The 21,380-nt window shown below is 49.5% G+C and overlaps 1 protein-coding gene across 3 annotated transcripts in view; it reads right to left on the reverse strand.

The window, feature by feature from the left end:
- IGSF3 (immunoglobulin superfamily member 3) overlaps nt 1-21,380 on the reverse strand; it is a 100,793-nt gene that overhangs the window by 57,357 nt on the left and 22,056 nt on the right. For 2 of the 3 annotated variants that reach the window (XM_075102844.1, XM_075102825.1), the window contains exon 2: nt 16,069-16,446. In XM_075102844.1, the coding sequence (XP_074958945.1) occupies nt 16,069-16,446 (378 nt within the window). Of the gene's footprint in view, nt 1-16,068; nt 16,447-17,282; nt 17,304-21,380 lie in introns of those variants that run through there. The other variant, XM_075102835.1, reaches the window with a different exon arrangement.

Consider the following 21,380-nt stretch of genomic DNA (forward strand, 5'->3'; position numbering starts at 1 on the left):
GCAGGCATCTCCAGGCCTGCCAGCAGAAGGAGACGGCAGCAACACGGGGAAAAGTTTTGCAGACTGTTTCTTGCAGAAGCACCGCGCAAAAAGCTAGATCTGCAGAAGGGGGAGAGGAGCTGGCGGCTCGTGGGAGTATAGCGATGTTTTTGCCAGCGGTGCCAATGCCTATCGTGTTTAGTGGTGGAAGAGAGGAGCTCATGGCAGGAGCAGGAAGAGGGGAACTCTGTCCCTCACCTGACCACGCAGCCCTGCGAGCCCTCATCCCTGTCTCTCAGCTAGCCTGCTGCTAAGCCAGCAATATCGGTGCTCACAAGCCTCGCAGGGAACACAAAATGCTTAATAACTGTGTGGAAGAAGTGGTCCGATAACTACAACCCCTCCCTTGGAGACACCTGAGAGCCACCCACTGCATGGGAGAGGCAAGAAGCGACAGAACTGCTCAGGAACGGGTTCCTGGGGGGGGCTCAGGTATTAACTAATCCACCCCTGGCCCCGGGACCTGACCACAGCTCCCAGACAGGGATTAAAGCCAGCAAAATGAGAATTTCAAACACGCATCCGGCAAACCCATGTGCATTCCCTGCAGCGGCAAATAATCAAGTGCCAAGGAAGAGATTAACCCAGCGGGACTGAAGGAAACAAAGGCATAAGAGCTGGTCTGTTTAAGAAGCTGCTGCTGCTGCTGCTTCTCCCAGACAGACACAAATCTGACCAGCAGAAACAAGGGCAGCGCCTGCGTGAGAACTACTGATTGCTAGGAAATATAAGCCTCTGATTTTATGCGGATCTGCAACAAGCAGCATGAAGATCCCTGCAATGGCTATTATGGCAGAGGTGGTGAGTCAGGTAGGCTCCTACCTAGGTTGTACCATGGGATGCATTGCTTTAGAACTTATTTTAGCTGATGGTGAGCAGGCCACAAGGCCCTATGCACCAGCCCCCACTCCACTGGCTGCCAGACCTACAGAAGGCAGCACACTGCACGCTTGGGCACCGATTGCCATGCCCTGATAAATGGGCAACAGCTCCTCACTTGGTGTCGAAGCGATGCGGGCTACTGATGGAGCAGCAGGACTATGGGGGTGTCCTTTGCAGGTCACTGAGCTTGATTATTTGGGGCGGTGGGGACATGGACAACACCAGCCAAGGGGGAGAGATCACTGTACCTGCAGAGGGGGAGGAACTGTGTCCTTGCCAGCATTCGCTTGCTCAAGGGACCACCTGTTCAAAGCTGAGACAGGGCATCATGCAGCACAAAATGAGCGGCTGCTCCTCATTTGCAGGCAGATGCAGCCCATGCCTTTTCTGGGAGGATGCTCTCCTTGCACGCAGCCGGCAGGCTAGAAATTGCAACAGACTTCCACATGCTCCCTACTCAATGGCTAGATGTGTGTCATGTCAGGCTTCAAGTGACACATCCCTAATGCTGGTGCTGCTGCAGCGGGAACACTGTTCCCAGTCAAGCAGCCTCCAGCAATACTACCTTCGGCTGTGATCTTGTCAGGTTTCATAAGCTTAATCAGGCTCTGCTCCAGACAGCATACAGGGGTTTCACTGGCAGGCTGGCTCCAGACATAAGCCCTGAACTCTCAACAGCAGTACTGTGTCCTGGCAGTCAACAGGAGGATCTGCATTTCAGTCTTGACAACTTCAACCAGCAGATAAAGAACAGGACAGGTGGACCATCGGGCATCAGCTCAGTGTACCAGTAACAGGACTGGAACTATGGCATCTGGCTCAAACCTGTTACACTTTAGCCGTGATGGAAAGCACCTTCTAGCCTTTTGGGGAGGGGTCTAAGGAACAGAGGGTTCTGGGGTGGCTCCTGGGGCACACAGGTCATTTAAAACATCTTATTAGTGCAAACTGTCCAGTTACCCCACTAGACTTAGCCCTACCAGAGCATCCTGTGGCCTTAACATGCCGCAGGAGTTGACAAGTCCACCTTGCTGTACTGATCGTCTGTGATAGAGCTGCCTGCAGAAACTCACCCCACCGCTGCCACGGGGCAGCTCAGCACCCATGCAGCACCCTGAGCTGGTGCCGTGCTTGTCTACAGCAACAGGATCTGGTTAAGCCTGACCCCACAGACATGACCCAAAGCCACTGCACGCCCCTGGTGTCCCAGTTCCTCCTCTCCCCTTCCCTCCATCGACATCAGACCCTCAGCAGGAGCCTCTTGAAACAGATGAGATCTGACAAGCCCAGTGTCTCCGAGGACAGGCATGCAGCACGTGCTGCTCTGGCCACAGACACAAGGGAGCAGAAGTGATCCGAGAGTGCCAGGTGCTGGCATTTCATTCCCCACCGCTCCCCAGCACCCGTGACTCACAAAGTCACTTCAAAAGGAGCTCCTCAAAGCACGGTGTTGCTGCCTCCAACTTCCCAGTTGCAAGGGGAAAGGAAGAAAGAGTAGGAGGCAGCAGCGCAAAGGTAATTACTGCATCCTGACAGCCCTGATGGAAGACAGCATTGAAACCCCCATAGCCTGCTCTGGGGTCAAGAGCCTGAAACAGCATCTATGGAAGCCACAGAAGGCGGTCAGGGCTGATGTCTCTGGCATCTTTGGGGCCTCCTCCCATTGCAGAGGGAGCAAGGACACTCCTTCCACCCCAGCCACAGTCCATCACAAGTCATTCCCACGTGCAGCCCTCCCTGCTCCACCACCTCTGGGACACCACCCTCCTACACATCCTGCTGCTCTTCACGACATAAAACCTCCTGTCCAATATCTTCCCACCTGCCGCTTCCACACTCCCTCCTCTTGCCTTCCCAGTGCTGCTGTTCCTGCTTTCCTTCCTGCTCCCTTTTCACCTCTCTTTCTTTTTCCCCCCACCTTTTGTTTTTAACTCCCTCACCCCCAGTCTCCCTGAGCCCGCTCATTCTCTGCCTTGTGCTCCCCTTCACGTTGCCCATCCAGGACTGTGATGGCCTCAACCTTCCCATTCCCCAGCAAGGGCAGGCGCCCCTCAATTCCTCCCAGTCACACCACAGCCAAAGGGCTCCATCTCTGGCTCAGTTTACCCTGCACCCCAGGCCCCGCTTGGAGGCAGGAGCCCCTCATGCAAAGGGATGCTTATCCCCCAGGGCCACCTGCACCGACCACCGTGTTCCTCCAGATAAACTCAAACACTTACGTGGCTTCAGCCGCCAAACAGCTTGAGCGGAGCTTTTTGGATGAAAAGCAGTGCTCCTAATTTTACTCAGTAGATAAGCTCTGCAGTGCTACTACACAGGTGTGCCTGAGCAGCCTGAGCAGAGTTGGTGACACATTGGCCCAGGATATCACTGCAGAAGGGGAGAGGCTGGAAGAACCCCTGTGGCTGTAGCGCATCTCCAGGCTGTCCCAGAGCTTCTGCCCCTCTCAGCGCAGCCTTTCTGGCCAGCACCCACAGCCAGGGAGCTCGTCTGAAGCAGAGAGTCTCTCCAAATGAATGCCTCATGCCTCTGGCAACCCCACCTCTCCACCAGCTTCACCTTCCCTGTAGTCTAGCATTTCTGTGCCAGAGGTCCCACCTTCCAGCCACAATGCCAGGTGGGCCATCCGTTGTGCACGACCATCACCCGCAGCTTTGCAAGGAGTCCTATCTGTGGACAGGTGGCATCAGTACACCTGAGAGAGCTCAAAAGGTGACAACAGACTGCCAGAGTGCCTGTGGTCATCTGTGGCATGCTGATGCAATTCTTCAGTGGGCAAGGCTCAAGAGCCTCACATTAACCCTCTGATAAGCAACCTGCTGCTTCAGGATCTTCTCTTCATTTCCATGCGGCAGCACAAAGCCATTTAAAAAAACAGTCTCTCTAAATCTTCTCACCCTCAGTAAGTTTGCCATTATGAGTTACGGTCGTGAAATGCATTTGTAAGAAATGGTTTTCTAAAAATCTTGCTCTCTTGAACAGGCAGGGTCTGAGAAAGTTAGGTGCTCAGAACACATCATGCCTAGGACAGAAGCATCCCTATCCAGAAAACCCTGCCTGCCATGACATGCTTCCCTAAGACAGGCATCCCTAGCTACAACATTTCTTTGCAGAGGCCTAAGTTATCATTTTAACTAGTACGCAATAAGGAATAAAGCCCTAAAGGGCACAATATGTTGAAATACAGTGTCAGGGAACCGGAGCAGGGCTGAGCACAGACACCAAAGGGCATCCAGCCCATTAGTAGCAACTCAGCCAGCGACAATCCCTTAAGGCAGAGGCTCATTCAGATTTCAAATGGGGAGCAGAGCAGCTCCACCTCTTGACTCCATAGGGCCAGAGGGTAAAATCACGCTTCTCTCCACATTTAAAAGTGCCTTTGTTCAGGTTCTGCCAGTTAGCTCTGGCTTTGCGTCTCTTTGTAGGCTCTCTAGAAACGTCTCTTGTAGATGGCAAGGGCAAGCGGGGCGTTTATCCCATCCCATAAGCATCCTCTGAAATACTCCAAGCACTGTGGATGCTGTCCAGCCAGAAGGTGGCCCTCCCTAAGCCAACATGACTTCTGGATGCATGGACACAGCCCCAGAGCCGTCCACCATCAATAAAGCCTGCTGGAGAGAGGGAGAGGATAAAATAAAAACGTGCATGTGGCTTGAAATGAGACTTCTCTCCTGCAGGCGCAGCTTTCTCAATGCTAAGGGTTGCCACTGCTGCTCTTTTCTGAAGGTGGCACAGAAACCTTAAATTGGGGGGAACACATTAGTGTAAACCCAACTAAGCGCCACCTCACAAGAGCTGGTGAGGGTGCACGGGGCACCCCCCACCCCCCATGCTCCTGGGGGCTGCAGCAGCACAGCCTCTGGTACCCCTCAGGGGGCAGATTCATGGATGATAGCAGGCACCCCCTCCTCAAATGATGAGCCAGTGCTGCCTGCAGCACTCTCACGTTCCTTGCAGCTCTCCTTCCCATTACATCTCCTATTTATAAACAGCTGTTTGGCAGTATTACTAATCAGTGCCGTGTGGAATAATGTTACATTTCCCTCAACATTACTATTTTATCTTCTTTCCTCCCTACCTCCAGCTGCTGCTTTCCTTCTACCACCCCCAGTCTGGGAAGCAAGAATACATTCCTTCATTTTATCCAGGCTCTACTTCTCTCATAATGTAAACAATTTACTTATAACCCATGAAAAAAAAATTAAATACTGTTAAACCCTCTTAAAATAAATACTTGCCGAAGGAATATCAGCTGGAGACTGCTCTCTGACTTATAATAATCCCACTGCACCCAGGGAAATCCTCTTAAACCTATATCAGATAAAGATTGTAAAACTGTTATAGGGCTAAATTGACAGGGCAGCCACAGAATCAAGCTGGAAAATTTCTCTTCCCAGCTTCTCCCTACTGAGGGGCAGCTCTGCCCCAGTGCAGGTCAGGCTTCCTTCTCAGCACATGAGGCAAAACACTGTGCTGCACAGCTCAGCGGCGTGGGACCCCGCACTGCCTGGCAGGAGCTGGAGGGAGTGGGAAAGGCCAGTCCTGCCAGGGCTTCAGGCTGGAGGAGGAGGCAGGAGGGAGGCACCCTTGGGACCCAAAGCCTCTCTCTGGAGCACCAAAGCATTTCTCTCCCCTTCCTGCCCCACCCCTGCCAGCAAGCAGCAGCAGCAGGGCAGAGACCCCCTGATGCTTTAAAACAGAAGAAATCTACCCCCCAGGATGCTCAATAGCAACATCTCTAAATTAGCAGATACAGAGCCCACATTTCTGAGCCCTCCTGAGAGCCACGATGGAAGGAGCAGGCTTTCAACTTTTGTGCTGTCCTATCTGATAGGACAAAAAGGATCTGATGTATGATAGGTAATGCTGCTAGGGGCTTTTCAGTTTGCTGCTGCTCTGTGTTTTGCCCGAGCACTGGCCGCCAGTTCGACTTTGTTTGTTTTGTAATTCTTCAACAAAAAGATGTGCATCCACACCACAATGAGCATGAAACTCTGTGGCGCAGAAGCAGACTGGCTTGGCAGTGGGCACCGCAATTCCCCTCTCCTACACAAGGACCCGATCATTTGCCACCAGACCTACTTGTTCTCCAAGACAACTTGAGAAAAGCATTGGCATCAATGACAGAAACGGCTGCCCCTGCCTCTCAGGGCAGCAGACCAACAGAAATGCAGAGCAACCAAGTCTAAGGGTCTGGAACCAGAGAACAAACAAAGCAATCCTCCAGGGTAAATGAATTAAAAAAAAAAAAAAAAGAAAAAAAAAGAAAAAAAAGAGGTGTGGGAGGAAGGAGTAAGCATAGCAAAAACCTCCCTGGGGAGGCAGCAGGAAAAATAAGCAAGGTGGAACATGAAATTTTTGCTGGTAATCAAATAACGAGCTCCTCCGTCGCAGGATTTCTCAGCACTGCAGCTGGCTGGAGCCACGGGGACCATATTCCACTTTCAGAGTTCACTGAACAATTGCTAAGGCAGGGGACGGGTGCCATATGTTACCAGCTGTGCTCACAGTTATCGCTTTCCCCATTTAACTCTGAGAGACTGTTTGGAGGCACAGAAGCAGAGAAACCTGCACACTTTGTGCCTCTCCCCCGCCACCCGGTATTCTGGCAAAGCTGCCAGAAATGCCAACAGGCTCTGCCAGCGACTCAGGGAGCAGGTCCCCCATGCCAGGGAGTTGCCAGGCTGTGCTGGCAGCCCCACCAGCACCCATCACAAGCAGGGAGGCACAGGTGGAGGAGATGGGTGCCCCTCAGCTGGCCGCCAGCAAGGTGGTCATAATGGCCGGAGGCAGGACCTGGAAAGCTGCCGAGCGCGCAGGAGGTAGGAGGCAGGTACCAGGCTCTGGCCATCCCACATTACAGCCTGCTGGCTCCACCACCTGCTTGCCTGACCCAGCCCAGCTCCTTCTGGCTCTCCTTTTGTGCTCTTAAATTTTTTTGTCCTCTGGAGCTTCTCTCAGTTGTGCACGCAGTGAAAATAGAGGGGGAAAAATAGGGGAAAATAGAGCACACTGGGAAGAAACATTAAATTCAGGATGGCAGTTGGCACCAGACTATTTCTAACACCAGGCAACGTTTTGCTTCCGGTGATTAGCAAGCAGAGCCCAACCTGAAAGAGCTCCCTCATAGGCAGAGTTCACTTTCTTGGAAAGGATGGAGAACCTAAGATTTGAACCCAGGGTCCTGAGTAATCCACCCGTGGTAGAGCTGGCCTTCGAATGCACCAGGATCTCTGGCTAAAGATTTTTCTATCCTAGTTAAAATCCTTTGCATCCTTTTAACTCCTTTCAGCACTTAACACCCAGACATTATGACCATCTACACAAACAGCCTATACCACCGATTGCTCTTCTCAGAGGGACAGACTGAGAGACAACCTATAAATAAATAGGACATTTAGGACTACCAAATACCTCATTTTACCTGGAACCGGCAACACATATGAGAGAAGAGCCGGTAGGATGAGCAAAGGGGTGCGTGGGCTGAGCACAGTGTTGCTTTTGCCGTAGCTCCTTTCAGGGCAGCAGAGGACCCCGAGCCTTGCAGCCTCCAGCCTCACTGACATGGAGGAGGCAAAGGGCTCAGGGGAAGAGCGAGCACCACACTCCCATCAACCCAAGGGACGCCAAGCAGAGCCGAGGACAGCTGGAGCTGGCGAGACAGCAGACTAGAGGGCAAGACTCTGAGCCTTCAGAAAAAAGGCTTTTGCAGGAAAGACTGTTTTAGTTTTCAAAGATCATTTTAACTGGCTGGTCTGATTTTACCATTCGGGCTCAATGCTGCACAGAAGCCTACCCAAGCAGAACACTGCAGCTCTTTACAGTCTGAAGGCAAGTCAGCTTCTGCACCTCCCTTCCTGACAAGTAAGAGACATAGAAAGTCTGGAAGCGAGAGGGCTCATTTTAAAGACCAGCCTAGATTTGTGAGCAGAGGGCTGTGCAATTGCCTGAGGCTGTATTAATTTACATTTTTAGAAATGCATTTTAGAATACTTTTTTTCTTTTTTAAAACAATGCACAGGGACAAGTGTACAAACACGCATAAAGAAAAGGACACATATTCTTACTGTAAACCTTCTCCACACACTAGCTAAATTTAAAAAAGTACCTCTACCTCAAAGGGACAATTTAGGAAAAACATATGGAATACAGTGATGTGCCCCAAATGTGTCTAATGCCACTTTTGAGAAACGGGTAGGTGGACAGGGGAAAAAAAGAATTAGTTCCATGACTGAGAGCCCCCCTTGCAAAGCATGTCATGCCACCAAGTTGCCTGCAGTTTTGAGGGACAGGGCAGGAAGGCGAGGGAGGAAAAACACCAACAGCTAAGAAGGGAGAGAGTGGATACAATGGATTATCCTTTTTTATTCTGGTACGGTCTGCCTAAAATTTGTTCCATTTCTCCTGCACAGATAAAGGTGGAGGAGGGATGTCACGTAATACAATAAAAAAGCAAAAATCAGGCAAACAATCCCAACAGGAAAGAATAGGAGGTAGCATACTGCAAGAAAAAAAGGGGTAATTTGAAGTGTTTAGCAGAAAAATATTAAAACAAGGGATGAGATAAAGATACACAAAATAATTGTCTAGCAACGAGAGGACATGTACAGAGATTTCTTTTATAAGATTTCAGTTGTAACCTGAATAGTATCTACAAAAAAGTGTTTTAAAAAGCACAGGAAAGAATTAGCCTGTGCGATTCATCACCAGACTGTATATGACTAAAGCCAAGACTGAAAAAAGACCAAAAAAAGACTGGAAATTTAAACAGGTCTTAGTGCCTTCCTCTTACCAGCAGGAGCTTCGAATCTGGAAGGGGCATGGAGCCTGTGGACTGGCTTTGTGCACGACCGTGCCACGCTGGGTTGTAAGGAAAAAGCCCCTCCTGCCAGCTCCAGAGCCACGGGCTGCGGGGCTGCACCCAGCTCCCACACACCTGCCACCAGCTCGGCAGACCACCGGCCCCCTCAGTCTGGCAGCGCCTGTTAGCTTCACAGCTTCTGCAAGGGCAAAATTTAAGCAGCTATACTTTCAAGACATCAGAAACAACTAAGCAGGACTGGAGATGAATCCTATTCAGCATCATTACCAGGCAAAGCTGAAATATAAGCCTTTGTTTCTAACTCCCGCTATCTAAGGAGCTCAAAGCACTTCACAATTATTTAGCTTAGACTTTGTGAAAGGCTAGTGTGCTATTATCCCTAATTTTACCAGCTGGAAGATGGTGAGGGAGGCAGAGAGCGCTGTACCCAGAGACACGCAGTCAGCTGGCAGCATGATGCAGGATAGGACCCGATGCCTGCAGCCCCCCCACTGCTCCGCAGCATCTGGTTTGCTGGTGCAAGTCCTCAGGCTGTGCCCACAAGAACTGCCAGAGGTAAATATATTTACTTCTCCTCATCCCTCCCTTGTAAACAGACAAACACTCCTTCTCCATCCATAGCGGGATCAGAAAGAAAAAGCAGAGCAGCATAGGTCAAATTTTTTTTCAAGGCGACTACAGAGAGATTTAGGCAAGTAAAGGAGGACAGTAAGAACAAAATACCCTACGTCTAGCTGCAAAGGACCACCTAGGAGAAGGTGTTTGGTTTAGGTTTATTTTTTTTTAATGTCAGCTAAAGGGGAATTTGAAAATGAAGGACATTCTGCTCCTCTGGGGAGCTAATTACTGCAACAAGCACAGCCCAAACAGGCAAAGATGAATGTAACTCACAAAGCAGGAGTTTCAACAACACCAATCTTAGAACTCACTCTGGTTAACTGACAGCTTGGCCAAATAAAACATACACATGTTTCACGGAGGTAGCAAAGCCACCGAGACGGCCTCAGAGAGATTAGGACTCCCCAAATTCTGGCTTCGCACACCAGAGCAGAGCAATAGAGCCAAACTCCTGCAACCTCTCTAAAGAAATAAGAAACATATGAGATACAAAACACATGCCAGAAAAAAGAATTTGGGGATGTACAACGGGTCCTTGCTGTTCTCACCTGGTTGAGATCACCAATGTTATGCCATTATTTAGCACTGACATCACCACTCTATACCATTTACGCTTTTCCTTAAACACCCTCCCTCCAAACTGCTGCCTAACTGTTTCTACTGCACAGCAGCCAAGCGATTCATCACGGGATCATAGGACAATTCAGGGTGGAAGGGACCTCGGGGGATCTGTAGCGCAACTACAGGGTCAAGCAGGATCAGCTATAAGGTCAGACCAGGCTGCTCAGGGCTTGATCCTGTCAGGTCTTGAAACCCTCCAGTGATGGAGCCTGTGCAACCTCTAGGGCAATCTGAACTGCTCGTTTTGATTTTTTGTCTGTTGTTCATCTGCAAAAGCCTGGCCTCCCCAGGACACAAGCTGCTTGCTCATGCACAGTGACAAACACTTTCCCCTGTCTCTCAGAAGGTAGCGGCAGCATGGAAGGAAGAGCCCCCAAAAGCTTCTATCAAAACCAGTAGATCCTTGTCTGCAAGACTGCCACCTCTTTCTTTGACACCTCCCTCAAGCAAAGCCATCTTCAGCCCAGTTGACAGCTGGAATAACCTAACAGCCACCGAGGTCCATGCACCCCATGTGAGCAGAAGTGACTGCTCTCACCCTGAGTCCCCCCAGGTTCCCAGGAGCCAACGGCGCTCTCCCAAACACAGCAAACCTGCGACATTACTTTCTCCCTCTGCTCTGTGTGCAGACAGATCACATATGGCAGCACTTGATGAAGAAGAGGGGAAGCTGCTGGCAACAAGCAGCAGCAGCTGGTACATACTAATAAAAGTTTTTCTTTTTTTCTTTTTTGCCTGTTGTATGTCCTTTAGCTTTCCACAGAGATATTCTAGAGATTTTTGGTTGCAAGTTCAACAAAAGAGACCTGCTTTCTTCTCTTGAACGCTTGTCCAAGACACATGCTGCTCCTTCCCTTCCAGTGCTAAGTGCCTGGCCTGCATTCTTCTACCTCCTGTGCTACCAAAGCCTCTCAGATACACCCTACAGCTACCCTTCCTGTCCCAGCCATGCACTTGCAGCTGGCCACAGTTACGTGCCACAGTTCAAGGGCACAGAAGACCCCTACAAGACACACTCCTAAAGGCATGGTCGAGATATCCATGGACTGAGTTCTGGTCTGCAGAGAGCTGCAAGCTGGAAGAGAAGACACCACCAAATACAGCTGCAGCCAGCATTGACCTCAGGCAAAGAGGCAGCTGGCTCTTCATCCCACCAGTTACCTTGCCCACTACCGCTCCAAAGCCTGGCACAAGGCTGAAACTTCACCACAATGGGACTGCCAGCCAAAAAAGCACACCCAGACCCGGGGAGCTGTCACAGCCAGGCAGGACCTAGGGGAACAGGTCAGAGATCAAGGTACCAACTTACCTGGGCAGGGTGAGACCAGTAGTGTTGCTGGGCTGCGAGGGTGGACAGGGGAGTCACTGAATAGCACCTAGCTAGTGCAAATCCTGTCTGCCCCCCCCTCACCTACACCTGGCAGCAAGGAGATAACGGTAACCATCCCTGCAGACACTACCAGGTCCACAGCAGCTTCTGCCTGCTGCTTCTTTCTCAAGTCTGCACTGAAATTGCTCCTTCCTACTTTGCAGTACAGTGGAGGTTGTGCTGTCTCGCCCCATCCAAACCCCTTTCATTTTTTTTTGCTTTAACTCGTTTAGGATTGATGCTATACAGCTGCTTCCCCCAAAACAAAGAATACAAAAGCTCCAACCTCCTCAAGTGCTTTGAAACCCTTTCTCCTGCTCTGTCACTACCTGTTTAAGAAAAACTCAGATCTTGATTTCCTCCCTCAAATCACTCTGAAAAATAGCTCAACATCTTTGGGATCCCAGATAAAAAAACACTGAGATGAAAGTCTGAAGCTTCTGAAGAAGTTAGACCTGTGGGCCTCGCTGTTATCTAAGTAAGGGTACAGGCACACAAACAACTCATTGCAGAGATATAGTGGAGTACAAATTTGCAGTGACTCACGCTCTGAAGTACCTGCCATGTGCTCACTTCTACCCCACAGCAAAATGCAAGTTTATTTACCCATCAACATCAGATGAGAAGCGCAAATCAGCATCTCAGATTGCACAGCACCCCTGGAGCTTTACCACCTAAATTACTGCATAGAAACCTCCTCTCCTGCCCTATTTCTAGAATTATTAAGACACGGGATAATTGCAATGGCAGTCTGGAAAATACCGCTGTCCTGTCAACAGTGATGCTACGTTACTGAGACGCTGCTTTCCTTCACCTGCAAATTCTTTGCTGTCCTTAACTGCTTCAAAAAGCGAATGAGCAGCCCACATACTTCTCACAGCCAGCAAGCAGGAGGCCAGGACCCTGATATGATTGCCAGTCAGGTGTGCATCGTCTCCAGATCTCTCATTTAATCGATTCCGTTTTGTAACTCTCCTCTTTGGTATGCCCAAGTGTCTTCCCAATTCAACCACAAAGCCAAAATTTCCATCAGTTGCTTAGGAACCCTGTGGGGCAAGTTTCCAAAAGCAGCCGAGTCTTCAGCCCCTACTGGAAGAATTTGTTTCACCGAATACCAGCTCCCTAACCCAAGTCTGACATCTAGGCTCTCTCTTTAGTCAACCTAGAGAAGGGTGCACTTAATTTAAACACAGATGGGTTGCTCTCCAGATTTGTCCCTCTCTGTCCTCTGATTGCAGATACTCCCTCAACATCTACCTTAGGCAACATGCCTGGTGTTAGATGAGTGGGAGGCCACTCATGCAACCTTCCAAAAATCTTTTCCCCCCACCCTGAGTAAAAAGAGCATGAACTAGCCTCAGCAACTTTGTGTCAGCCTCAGGGAACTGAACTCTGAAGGCAAACACTGGAGTTGCAGACTTTGTACGTTCGCTAATCCTTTCTCATAAATCAATCACAAGGCCATGGTTCCACAACATCCTGAAGAGCTGCACCCATAATTTTTTTTTTGCCACCTCCCTCAGCCCCAGCAACTCAGTCTGAGATGTCCTAAATTCTTCCTCCTAACACATCTCATAGGCCAGGTATAACTCCTTCCCAACAATGTTGCTCAGGAGGAAATGAGAAGAGGGGTAGCAAGATACAGAAGGACTTCTTTTTGAAGCAACTGAAGTAAATGGAAGACTGGTGGAAAAGGTTAAGCCTTGATACACATTTCCCCATGGCAGAAGGCCCTTGAACCACATTACTGACCTCATTCCTAGCTTCAGTGAGATTAGCACTTGCACTACATGCCTAAATTCAGATAAGAGTCCCACAAAGTGCCTGGGGAGCCCTTCTTACTCCAAGGCCCTCAGAGTGGTACTAGACCCTGGCCAAGATCTCGATTAACAAACAGGAACCTTGAGTGGAGATACCAAAAATGGGAGAGGGATAACCAACCATGCCAGCTATTCATGAGGTGGATAGCAGTGTACTTTCAAGCCCAACCAGCACATCTCTGAAGCCGACACAACTACTTTTTCGCAGCTGTAGAAGCCTGGATACATAGCCCTCAATGCTGCTCAGCTGGCAGGAGCAAAGACACATCCCAGCTGCTCTGCTGCAAGCTGAGATGTTCCTGTGCAGGCAGCAGCCCCATATGCTGCTGCACCAGTGTCCCATCCAGCTTCCCCTGAACTCTCAGCTACCCTATCACAGGGCTGTAACACCCAGGTGAAAAAGGGAGACTCTTCCTTCAGCTCTTCCCTCAAACCACAGGACACAACAATTCAAAGCTCCCAGAGCAGCAAGTCTAAGATCAACACTGCTCCAAACCCATCCATTTCACACAAAAACGGAGAGAATAAAGATGCTAACAAACCTGTCTACCTCCAGGCTTTGCTGCTGCCAAAAAAGAGGCACTCAATCTAATGAGTCAATTAAAAATTCATAACTGGATGAAAGAAAAAAAAAGTTTGGTTGTTTCTGAGAAAATGAGAACAATAACTCTCATTTAGCTCTCATGTACCTCTTCTTACTTATTATTTGCAGCAACAAAGCTGGCCTGAAAACCCATGACCTGTAGCTGAGAGCTAAAATGATGGGCGGGGGGCGGGGTGGGTAAGGGGATGGGTGGGTGGAAAAGGTGTACCCCCTGCCCAGAGGAGCCTGTTTCCCTGGCAGTACTTCAGGGTTTGACAGGGCTGAAGTCAACACCGATTCATGCGAACAGGAGCCCGAGAGGAGGACCTCTGTAAGGGCTTGGTGTCTACAGGTCATTGCAGGGGCACTCTGGAAAATTCAGTTTCTGTCAGTCTGGTTAAACCACAGAAACCCCCTAAGCAGATACACACATTCAAAACACAAGTGACCCTAAGTCACTTCTGAAGTGAATTTTCAGAAATTAATCTAAATCAAATTAGGGCCTCAAATTCTGAGCACAAGCACCCATGAAGGAACATAATGTGATTTAACTAATCCACTAAAAGTTACTTTAGATCAATTTTCTTGAGCATCCCAGACACACGTAAGCCCTGAAGCCAATGTCCTCAAAGCACTATTCACGGGTGTCTATGGAGTCCCAAATCTTACATGCCTTGTACCAGTTGCAAGGGTGAGACAGAGTAAAAGCACCTCACCCAGCAAGCCCCAGGCTGGACACCAAAGAAGCTGCCGAGCTCCCCAGCCCCTGGGGAGAGCAGTGGAGGAGCTCCCGCTGTGCAGCCATCAGACACACTGGCTACGCTTGCTTGCATCCCCGTCCTGTGCTGTGCCCCACGCCAGCAGCTCACGCAGGTACCCTCACTTGCTCTAACAGCTCTCCTGTAAGGACCCCAGCTCATGGGCTGGTTTCCATGAGGTACAGCTCCCTGGCAGAGGAACCGAGCTGCAAAGCCCAACTACTGCAACCCCACCCTGCCCCCAGACACTTTTTTCCCACTGGGTGTTGGTTTTCAATGGGTTCCACTCCCTGAGGTGACTTCACAGAGGCAGTGCTGACTCAGACTTGTTCAAAGGGGGAACCGCAAACCTGGACACCTGAAGCAAATCAAACTACAAAAAAAAAAAAAAAAAAGAGTATTCAGGCATCTACCTGCCAACTGCTCATGGACATCAGATGGGAAAGCAGGCAATAAGCACCTGTACCCACGCTGTGGGGCTTCACCTGTTAGAGTGGCTGGGCTGGCACCTCCAAAGGGAAGGAGCCAAGGCGCCCACAAGCAGAAGGCAAGAAGCACAGCCCAAAGGAGGGCTATTGTGATTTAAATTCATACCTCGGCGCCTTTCAGAACAGGTTTCCTGTGTCAACACAGCCTGAACTGGCAACACCCTGACCAGCTACCATGTCTGGATAATGCCAAAGTGGTTTCCAAACCAGAGACCTGCAGGCTCACAAACACCTCCTAAGGAAAGTAAGCCTGCTGTCTGTGGGCTTAAATTTGCTAGAGGGGTGTCTCTGCTGCAGAGGAGCTCTTTTAGGAGTCCTTCATCCAAAGAGTTTGATGGAAGCTATTTGACCACAGTTAGCCAAGTTAGAGACTTCAAATCCAATCCCATTTTGAGATACAGAAAGCAAGCTGAAGCTTGAAAAGGTCAAATCAGCTAGTCGGAGAGGTGCTGTGGAAATACTCCACATTTTAAAGAACCTGTTTTCGATTTTCCTAACATAGACAAAAAAAAACCCCAAAACAAAACAAACAAAAAAACCCCAACAACTCCCCTACATTCATCTACAGACAGTCAATTGATCTGTGTGCTGGTTTCAGGATGCATTCAGCACTGCCCTCTTAAGAGCCTGAAGACAACCGTGTCTCCCGTTCCCTTTACGTTACCACTCCTCTCTTCCCCACTCTGCTGTTTCGCCACCTATGGCACACAGCTCTTTCCTCTGCAGCTTGTGCCATCTGGAGCAGCCTCCCTAACCCCCTCTCTCTGCGTAAATCTTGCTTTCAGCCACGGCTTCACATATTCCTTTCTCCAGCTATACTGCTGAGTTTTTCTTCTTTATAAGGGTCTTATTACTAGAGGAAGCTTGATTTCTCCTACATTTCTTTACTGTGATTTCCTGCAATTCACACCACCATGCCACCTGCTCTCTGCTCCTATTCTCCTCACTGGTGTTTTTCTGATGGCTTATGTGGACTACATTGCACATGAGGGGGTTCATAGATTTCTGTTGCATGCCGGCCGGGAGATGACCCGTTGCCCCAGCCATGCCATTAGCAGGACAGCTTACCCACAAGGTTCATCTTGGCGCTGTAGCTCCCAAAGTACCTCTCGTCGGTGTTGGGTGTGTGGCACTCGTACTCCCCGGCATCCCGGTCCTGCAGCTCGGTGATGTGCAGCAGGACAGCGTCCCCCTGCACCCGCTCCACGTAGATCCCCCGGCTTCGCACGCGCTGGGTGTAGATGGCGTAGGGGAAGGAGGGGTCGACAGTGCTGACGATCTGCACCTCCCGCTCAGGGGCCGAGGGCAGGTAGATGGACCACTGGAAGTTCTGCTCTGCCGGGCCCTGGTAGCCACTCACCTTGCACCACAGCGTGACGTGGGACCCCTCCGTGCGGTAGAGGGGCCCCTCCTGCACCGCCACTTGCCGCTGGGCCAAGGCCATGCCTACGGGAGGAGAGAAGCCCAGCATTACTTCTCGGCAGGCAGCCCCTGCGCCTCTCCCCGGGTGTATCAGTCCCACCCCTCCCACAGCCGTGCTTGGCAAGGCAAGCCCTTGCATCCCATTTTACATCTGGCACACTGGGCTCTGGCACAGCATCCCCCGAGCCATGTTGCAGCTTTCTTGCTGACCCAAATGAAATGCTTTTTAAAATGCCCCATGAGAAAAGGTGGTGTTTGAGATAACATAAAACCTTTCTTTGGTAGCGATAAGAATCCAGGCACAAAAAGGTACTGCGCCGCATGGCAACAAATCAGAAACTCAAGCTGACAGGGCTTTGTTTTCAGTACTGCTCTTATTTTCCAGCCCCATTATCCTGCGATCCCCGGCACGGGTTGCTGCTGGAGGGCACTAGGAGGTGGTACGCGGCCACTCTGCAGCACCCCGGTGCCACTGGTGGGGCTCCCCAGTTCGGCGGCAACTCCATCCTCTCCTGGCACAGCCCAACCAGGACAGTCTTCCACCAGGAGAAAGGCCCACGTGCAAGCCAGGAGGCTATGCTCCCTCTCCTTGGGTTTCCAGGCCACCCAACAGCAATGCCACAAGCACTTGTCCTCCATCAGCAAACCTGCCGGAGGCTTCAGCTGGTACAAAATCCCGTTCCTTTTCCCCCAAACCCAGGAAGCCTTCCTTCTGTCTCTGTTACACTTGTAAAGGCATACGGGGAAATACCACCTTTCCAGCGCAGCCTTCCCAAGCCTATTTGAAAGGAGTATATTTAGTACATAATGAAAACAATTTAAGTTAATGGAGGGAGCGGGCATATTACACTAAGACTTACCGCCCCTGGCTGCTGGAAATCAAGACCCAGTACTGTGCATTGTATACACGCAAACTCTTGCGGCATGGAACAAAGACGATCCCACAGCACGGTGACTGCGATCTGCTGTATTTTTACACAGATTATGGATGGCTGGCCCTTGGGCTCATGGCACATTACCAGCACAGCCCTCCAGGGGCCAGATAAATTACAGCAATCTATCTTGTTTGTTGCTACATCAAAGGCTCGAGGTCTGGAGACCACGGTGGGTGTTCATCGGTTATTGAGTTACCAGCAGCATGTGCACACAGCGAGGCCAATCACCCCGGCTTCTGTGACTGCTTGCTTGCCATCATAAAACAGCAATAAGCCGATTTAAAGTGGGTCCTGCATAATCACATTTGCAAATTTCACCCTTTGTGTGTGCGTGCACATCGGGTCCGTCCATTGCCCCCCTCCCCCAATTTTTGAAAACAATGTTCAAGTCTAGAGAAGAATTTAATCTTTCAAAAACTAGCAACTTGCAGGTGGAAGAGGTAGCCTGGCATCTGGGGATTACTGACTCAATCCCACCCTCTGGACATGGATGTCCAGATACGAAGTTTTTCCTCCACAGCCAGCCTGGACTGGAGCCAGGAGAGATGGTTCTTACCAGCTTAAAACAAATTGTGAAAAATGGGTTCAGCACACCCATCAGGCCATGCAGCTGAACAGATGGAGTGCAATTCAAACTATTAACTCAGGCTCAGCTCGCTGCTGCTCCAAATTATGTTTCTTTTTACTCTTTAGGAAATAATGTGATTTAAGGGGAAGATGGGGAAAGCTAGCACGTTCGAAACAAACAGGGAGGGGAACAACAGAGGCAAACACTCCCCCCCACTGTTTGCTGTACCAAGCTCTTCATCCTGGGGAAAGATACCACTAGAGACAACTAACACATCTAAGGTGCAGACAGCCTCTTCTCTCACCCCGTAAAGGCCAAAGGACAAAGCAAATACTACAGCTTTTGAAATGAACTGTTTTTAAAGCAGCAGGAAGGGCAAGATCTTTATCACACACCTAAAGACAGCTCAAAATATAATTTTGGTATGCACATGTAACCTTGCTACAGCCTACACATACCCTGCACACAATGACACAATTAAAATTGCACCACAAGGCACACGTGTAGTGGTGGGAATTAAAATTTGCACATGCAACACTCATTCAGGTATTCCTCAGCTGAGAGCACGACCTTGTTTTGCAGGCTTTTAATGCAGTGCTGATTTGGGGTTTTTTTTTGTGGTGGTTTGGTTTTGGTTTTTGTTTTCTTCTTTCTTTTACACAGGAATTCTTTGAGGAGTTTTCCATCTATCCGGTTGAAAAACATAATTTTATGAGACACATGTTGGCTCTTCCAAAGCTCATGACCTTGGGACCTACAGCGCAGATCTCTGCACCCTGATGCACACGGCCTTTTGGTAGATGTCAAATCCCACAGCCCTCATGGCCAGCACTAACGTGGGCTTCCTTCTTCCCTTGCCAGTGGTTTTTGGGACCTTGCCTGTAACCCTACAACCTGGAGTCTGGCTTCAGGTTTGGAAGAGACCCACTTTCTACATTCCTCGTCTCCTATTCCCTCTTGTACTGGATTGCTGCACCTTCCTGATCCAGCCAAAAGTGAGAGAGGCTGAAGAGCTTCTTGCTCCCCGTTCTGGCTCTAAAAGCCCAAGCACCTGAGGGAAAGAAGCAGCCAGCGCAGAAAAAGCCCTGCCCAGCCCCAGCGTGGAAGGAAAAGAAAACAGTTGGGGTTTTGCTACAACTTGCAAGTTGCTGTTCAGCCTCGGAGAGGTGAGACACGAAGGCTCAGGAGTCTGTGGAACAGGGTGGATCTCCAGAGGGGCAGGGAGCGGCACATCCGCACTGCTCTTCCCCCTGCCCGGCCGCAAACTCCGGCACAAATGCTTTTCAACACTTAAAAAAACCACACAGCAGAAGTAGAGCTACTTCTCCACTAAATAATTTTAACTGAGAAAGGGAAGGAGAAAACCATTCAGCCTGAGACAGACATCCACCACTAGAAGTTTCCTCCTCAACAATAAACTTCTTGTATGGTGAAGGGTGTTTGGCAGTTTCCAAGCTCTGGGAATCGCTATATTAACAAACACACAGTATCGAGAAAAGAACTGCATTTCTTAGCGAGCAAGCATTCTGATTAACAAAAATAATGCGCCTGAGATCCCATTTTAAACTGTTATCTTTCCCTCTCGAAGTGAGAGAAGACCTCACTGGAGGAGGAGCTGTGTGCTCCACACCTCCCTTAGGACGCCCAGGAGACAGTTATGGTGGCATTTGGCTGGTACTTCACTGGCACAGCTGGCTTTTAATTGCAAATCCAATATAATTTACTGACAATGCAAGGGCTGATAAGGAGGAGTTAGCAAGCCAAGAGCTACTTTAAAATTAATAAGAAGTGATAGGCTTGTGCATCTGGTTTTTTTCCAAAAGGCAGCAAATCCCCCATGTGAAGGAGGAAGTGTTCCCTGATCCTTATCCCCTACAGAAGAGGACTATTGTCGCCAGCCTTTTGAGCTAAGAGCAAGCCAAACAACAGCCAGGCAGCTCTCAATGCTTCTGCTGGCTTACCCATCTCCCAGGCTTTGTTTTGGAGACAGGCGGTGCATGGGAGAAAGAGGAGGTGGCAGCAGCAAGAGGGGACGGTGCAGCTGGGCAATCAGACTCAAGGTCATGCAGCAAGGGGACCGTGTGGGACTCAGGCACCAGCAGATGCCTGGTCCCAGTGCCTCCCCTATGCCAGCCCTCCCAGCAGGCTCCAGGGCCATGGCAAGTGTTACACCAAGCAGCTCTGAAAGGCAGGTAAAAGGCAAGGGAGAAATACAGTATCAGTCACCCAGCCATTTGCGTGTCCCTCGTCATACCACAGCCAGAACTTCAATGCCTCTCCATTCAATCTATGGGCAAGACGGGAGCCACGAGCATCCTTCCTGCCAGTCATCTCACCCAGAAACACTGCGCCTTAGCTTCTGAGTACACTTTGTCTTTGCAAAATCTGTACTCTCCCAGCAAAGTTAGCTGACTATGGCAAGATCTGGCCTTTCCACAGGTAGACATGCAGAGCTCAGGTTTTCCAGGCATGACCGGTCATTTCAGGTGCCTGATCTGAAATACTTTGAAGATGCTCTATTTCAGGAAGTGCCAAACACTTACTCTTTGGGAAGGAGGTGGACCTTCAGGTTCCTTTCAGGAGAACAGGCATGCAAAATTGTATCTGAGAACATTGATTCAAGGCTTATCATAAGGGATAGATGAGCATAATGAAAGAAAGGATGACTGTGCATACAGAAACTCTGACACAGCATTGACAAACCAAAAGAATAAATAAAAATTAGGGACAGAACAACCAGGAACTTCTTACAGAAGCACTCTCCTCATCTCTGAGAATGTGGGTTATGCCTGCACCACACCCAAAGGTACCATAGCAAGTTGCATCAAGGTATCTTAGATATCAATAATCACTGCCAGTAGACCTTTAATCTAAAAGAGAAACTTGAGCTCTTGGAATGACTATTATCCTGGGCCTCTGATCATTAAAAAGCAAAAAAAGTCTTTATATTTTCCATATCTTCCAGAACCATAGGGCTGACAGTGCTGAACACCAAATGGATTACGTAGCTTGAGGGGATGTTTGTATCCCTGCAGGTTTACAGCAGTTTTCCTTCACTTTGAAGCTCTAAAGAAGTATTTGTCAATAACTAATAACCCTAAAAATTACTTTATGCCTTTGACTACAACTATTAGACAGAAAATATTACCAAAGAGATCCCCCTCCCTGCTCTGCCCATCTCTTGCACAAATACACCGTGCACATTCAGGTTTTTTTTGTTGTCGCTATTGTTTGTTCAATTTATAAGCACTCCTGAAAAAGTGTCAGAGAAGAGCAACAATGATGATAAACACTAGGGAATGGCTTCTACATAAGAAATAATGGAGCAGGTGAGGACTCTGGCCTGGAAAAAAGAGGACTTTGAGAAGATCTGGTAAAACTCCATACAAATATGCACGCCATGGGGAAGATGGTCAAGAATTGACCATTTACGATCTCTTCCAGTTTAAAAACCA

The sequence above is a fragment of the Phalacrocorax aristotelis genome, chromosome 1 (assembly GCF_949628215.1).
Source record: "Phalacrocorax aristotelis chromosome 1, bGulAri2.1, whole genome shotgun sequence".
NCBI classification, from domain to species: domain Eukaryota; kingdom Metazoa; phylum Chordata; class Aves; order Suliformes; family Phalacrocoracidae; genus Phalacrocorax; species Phalacrocorax aristotelis.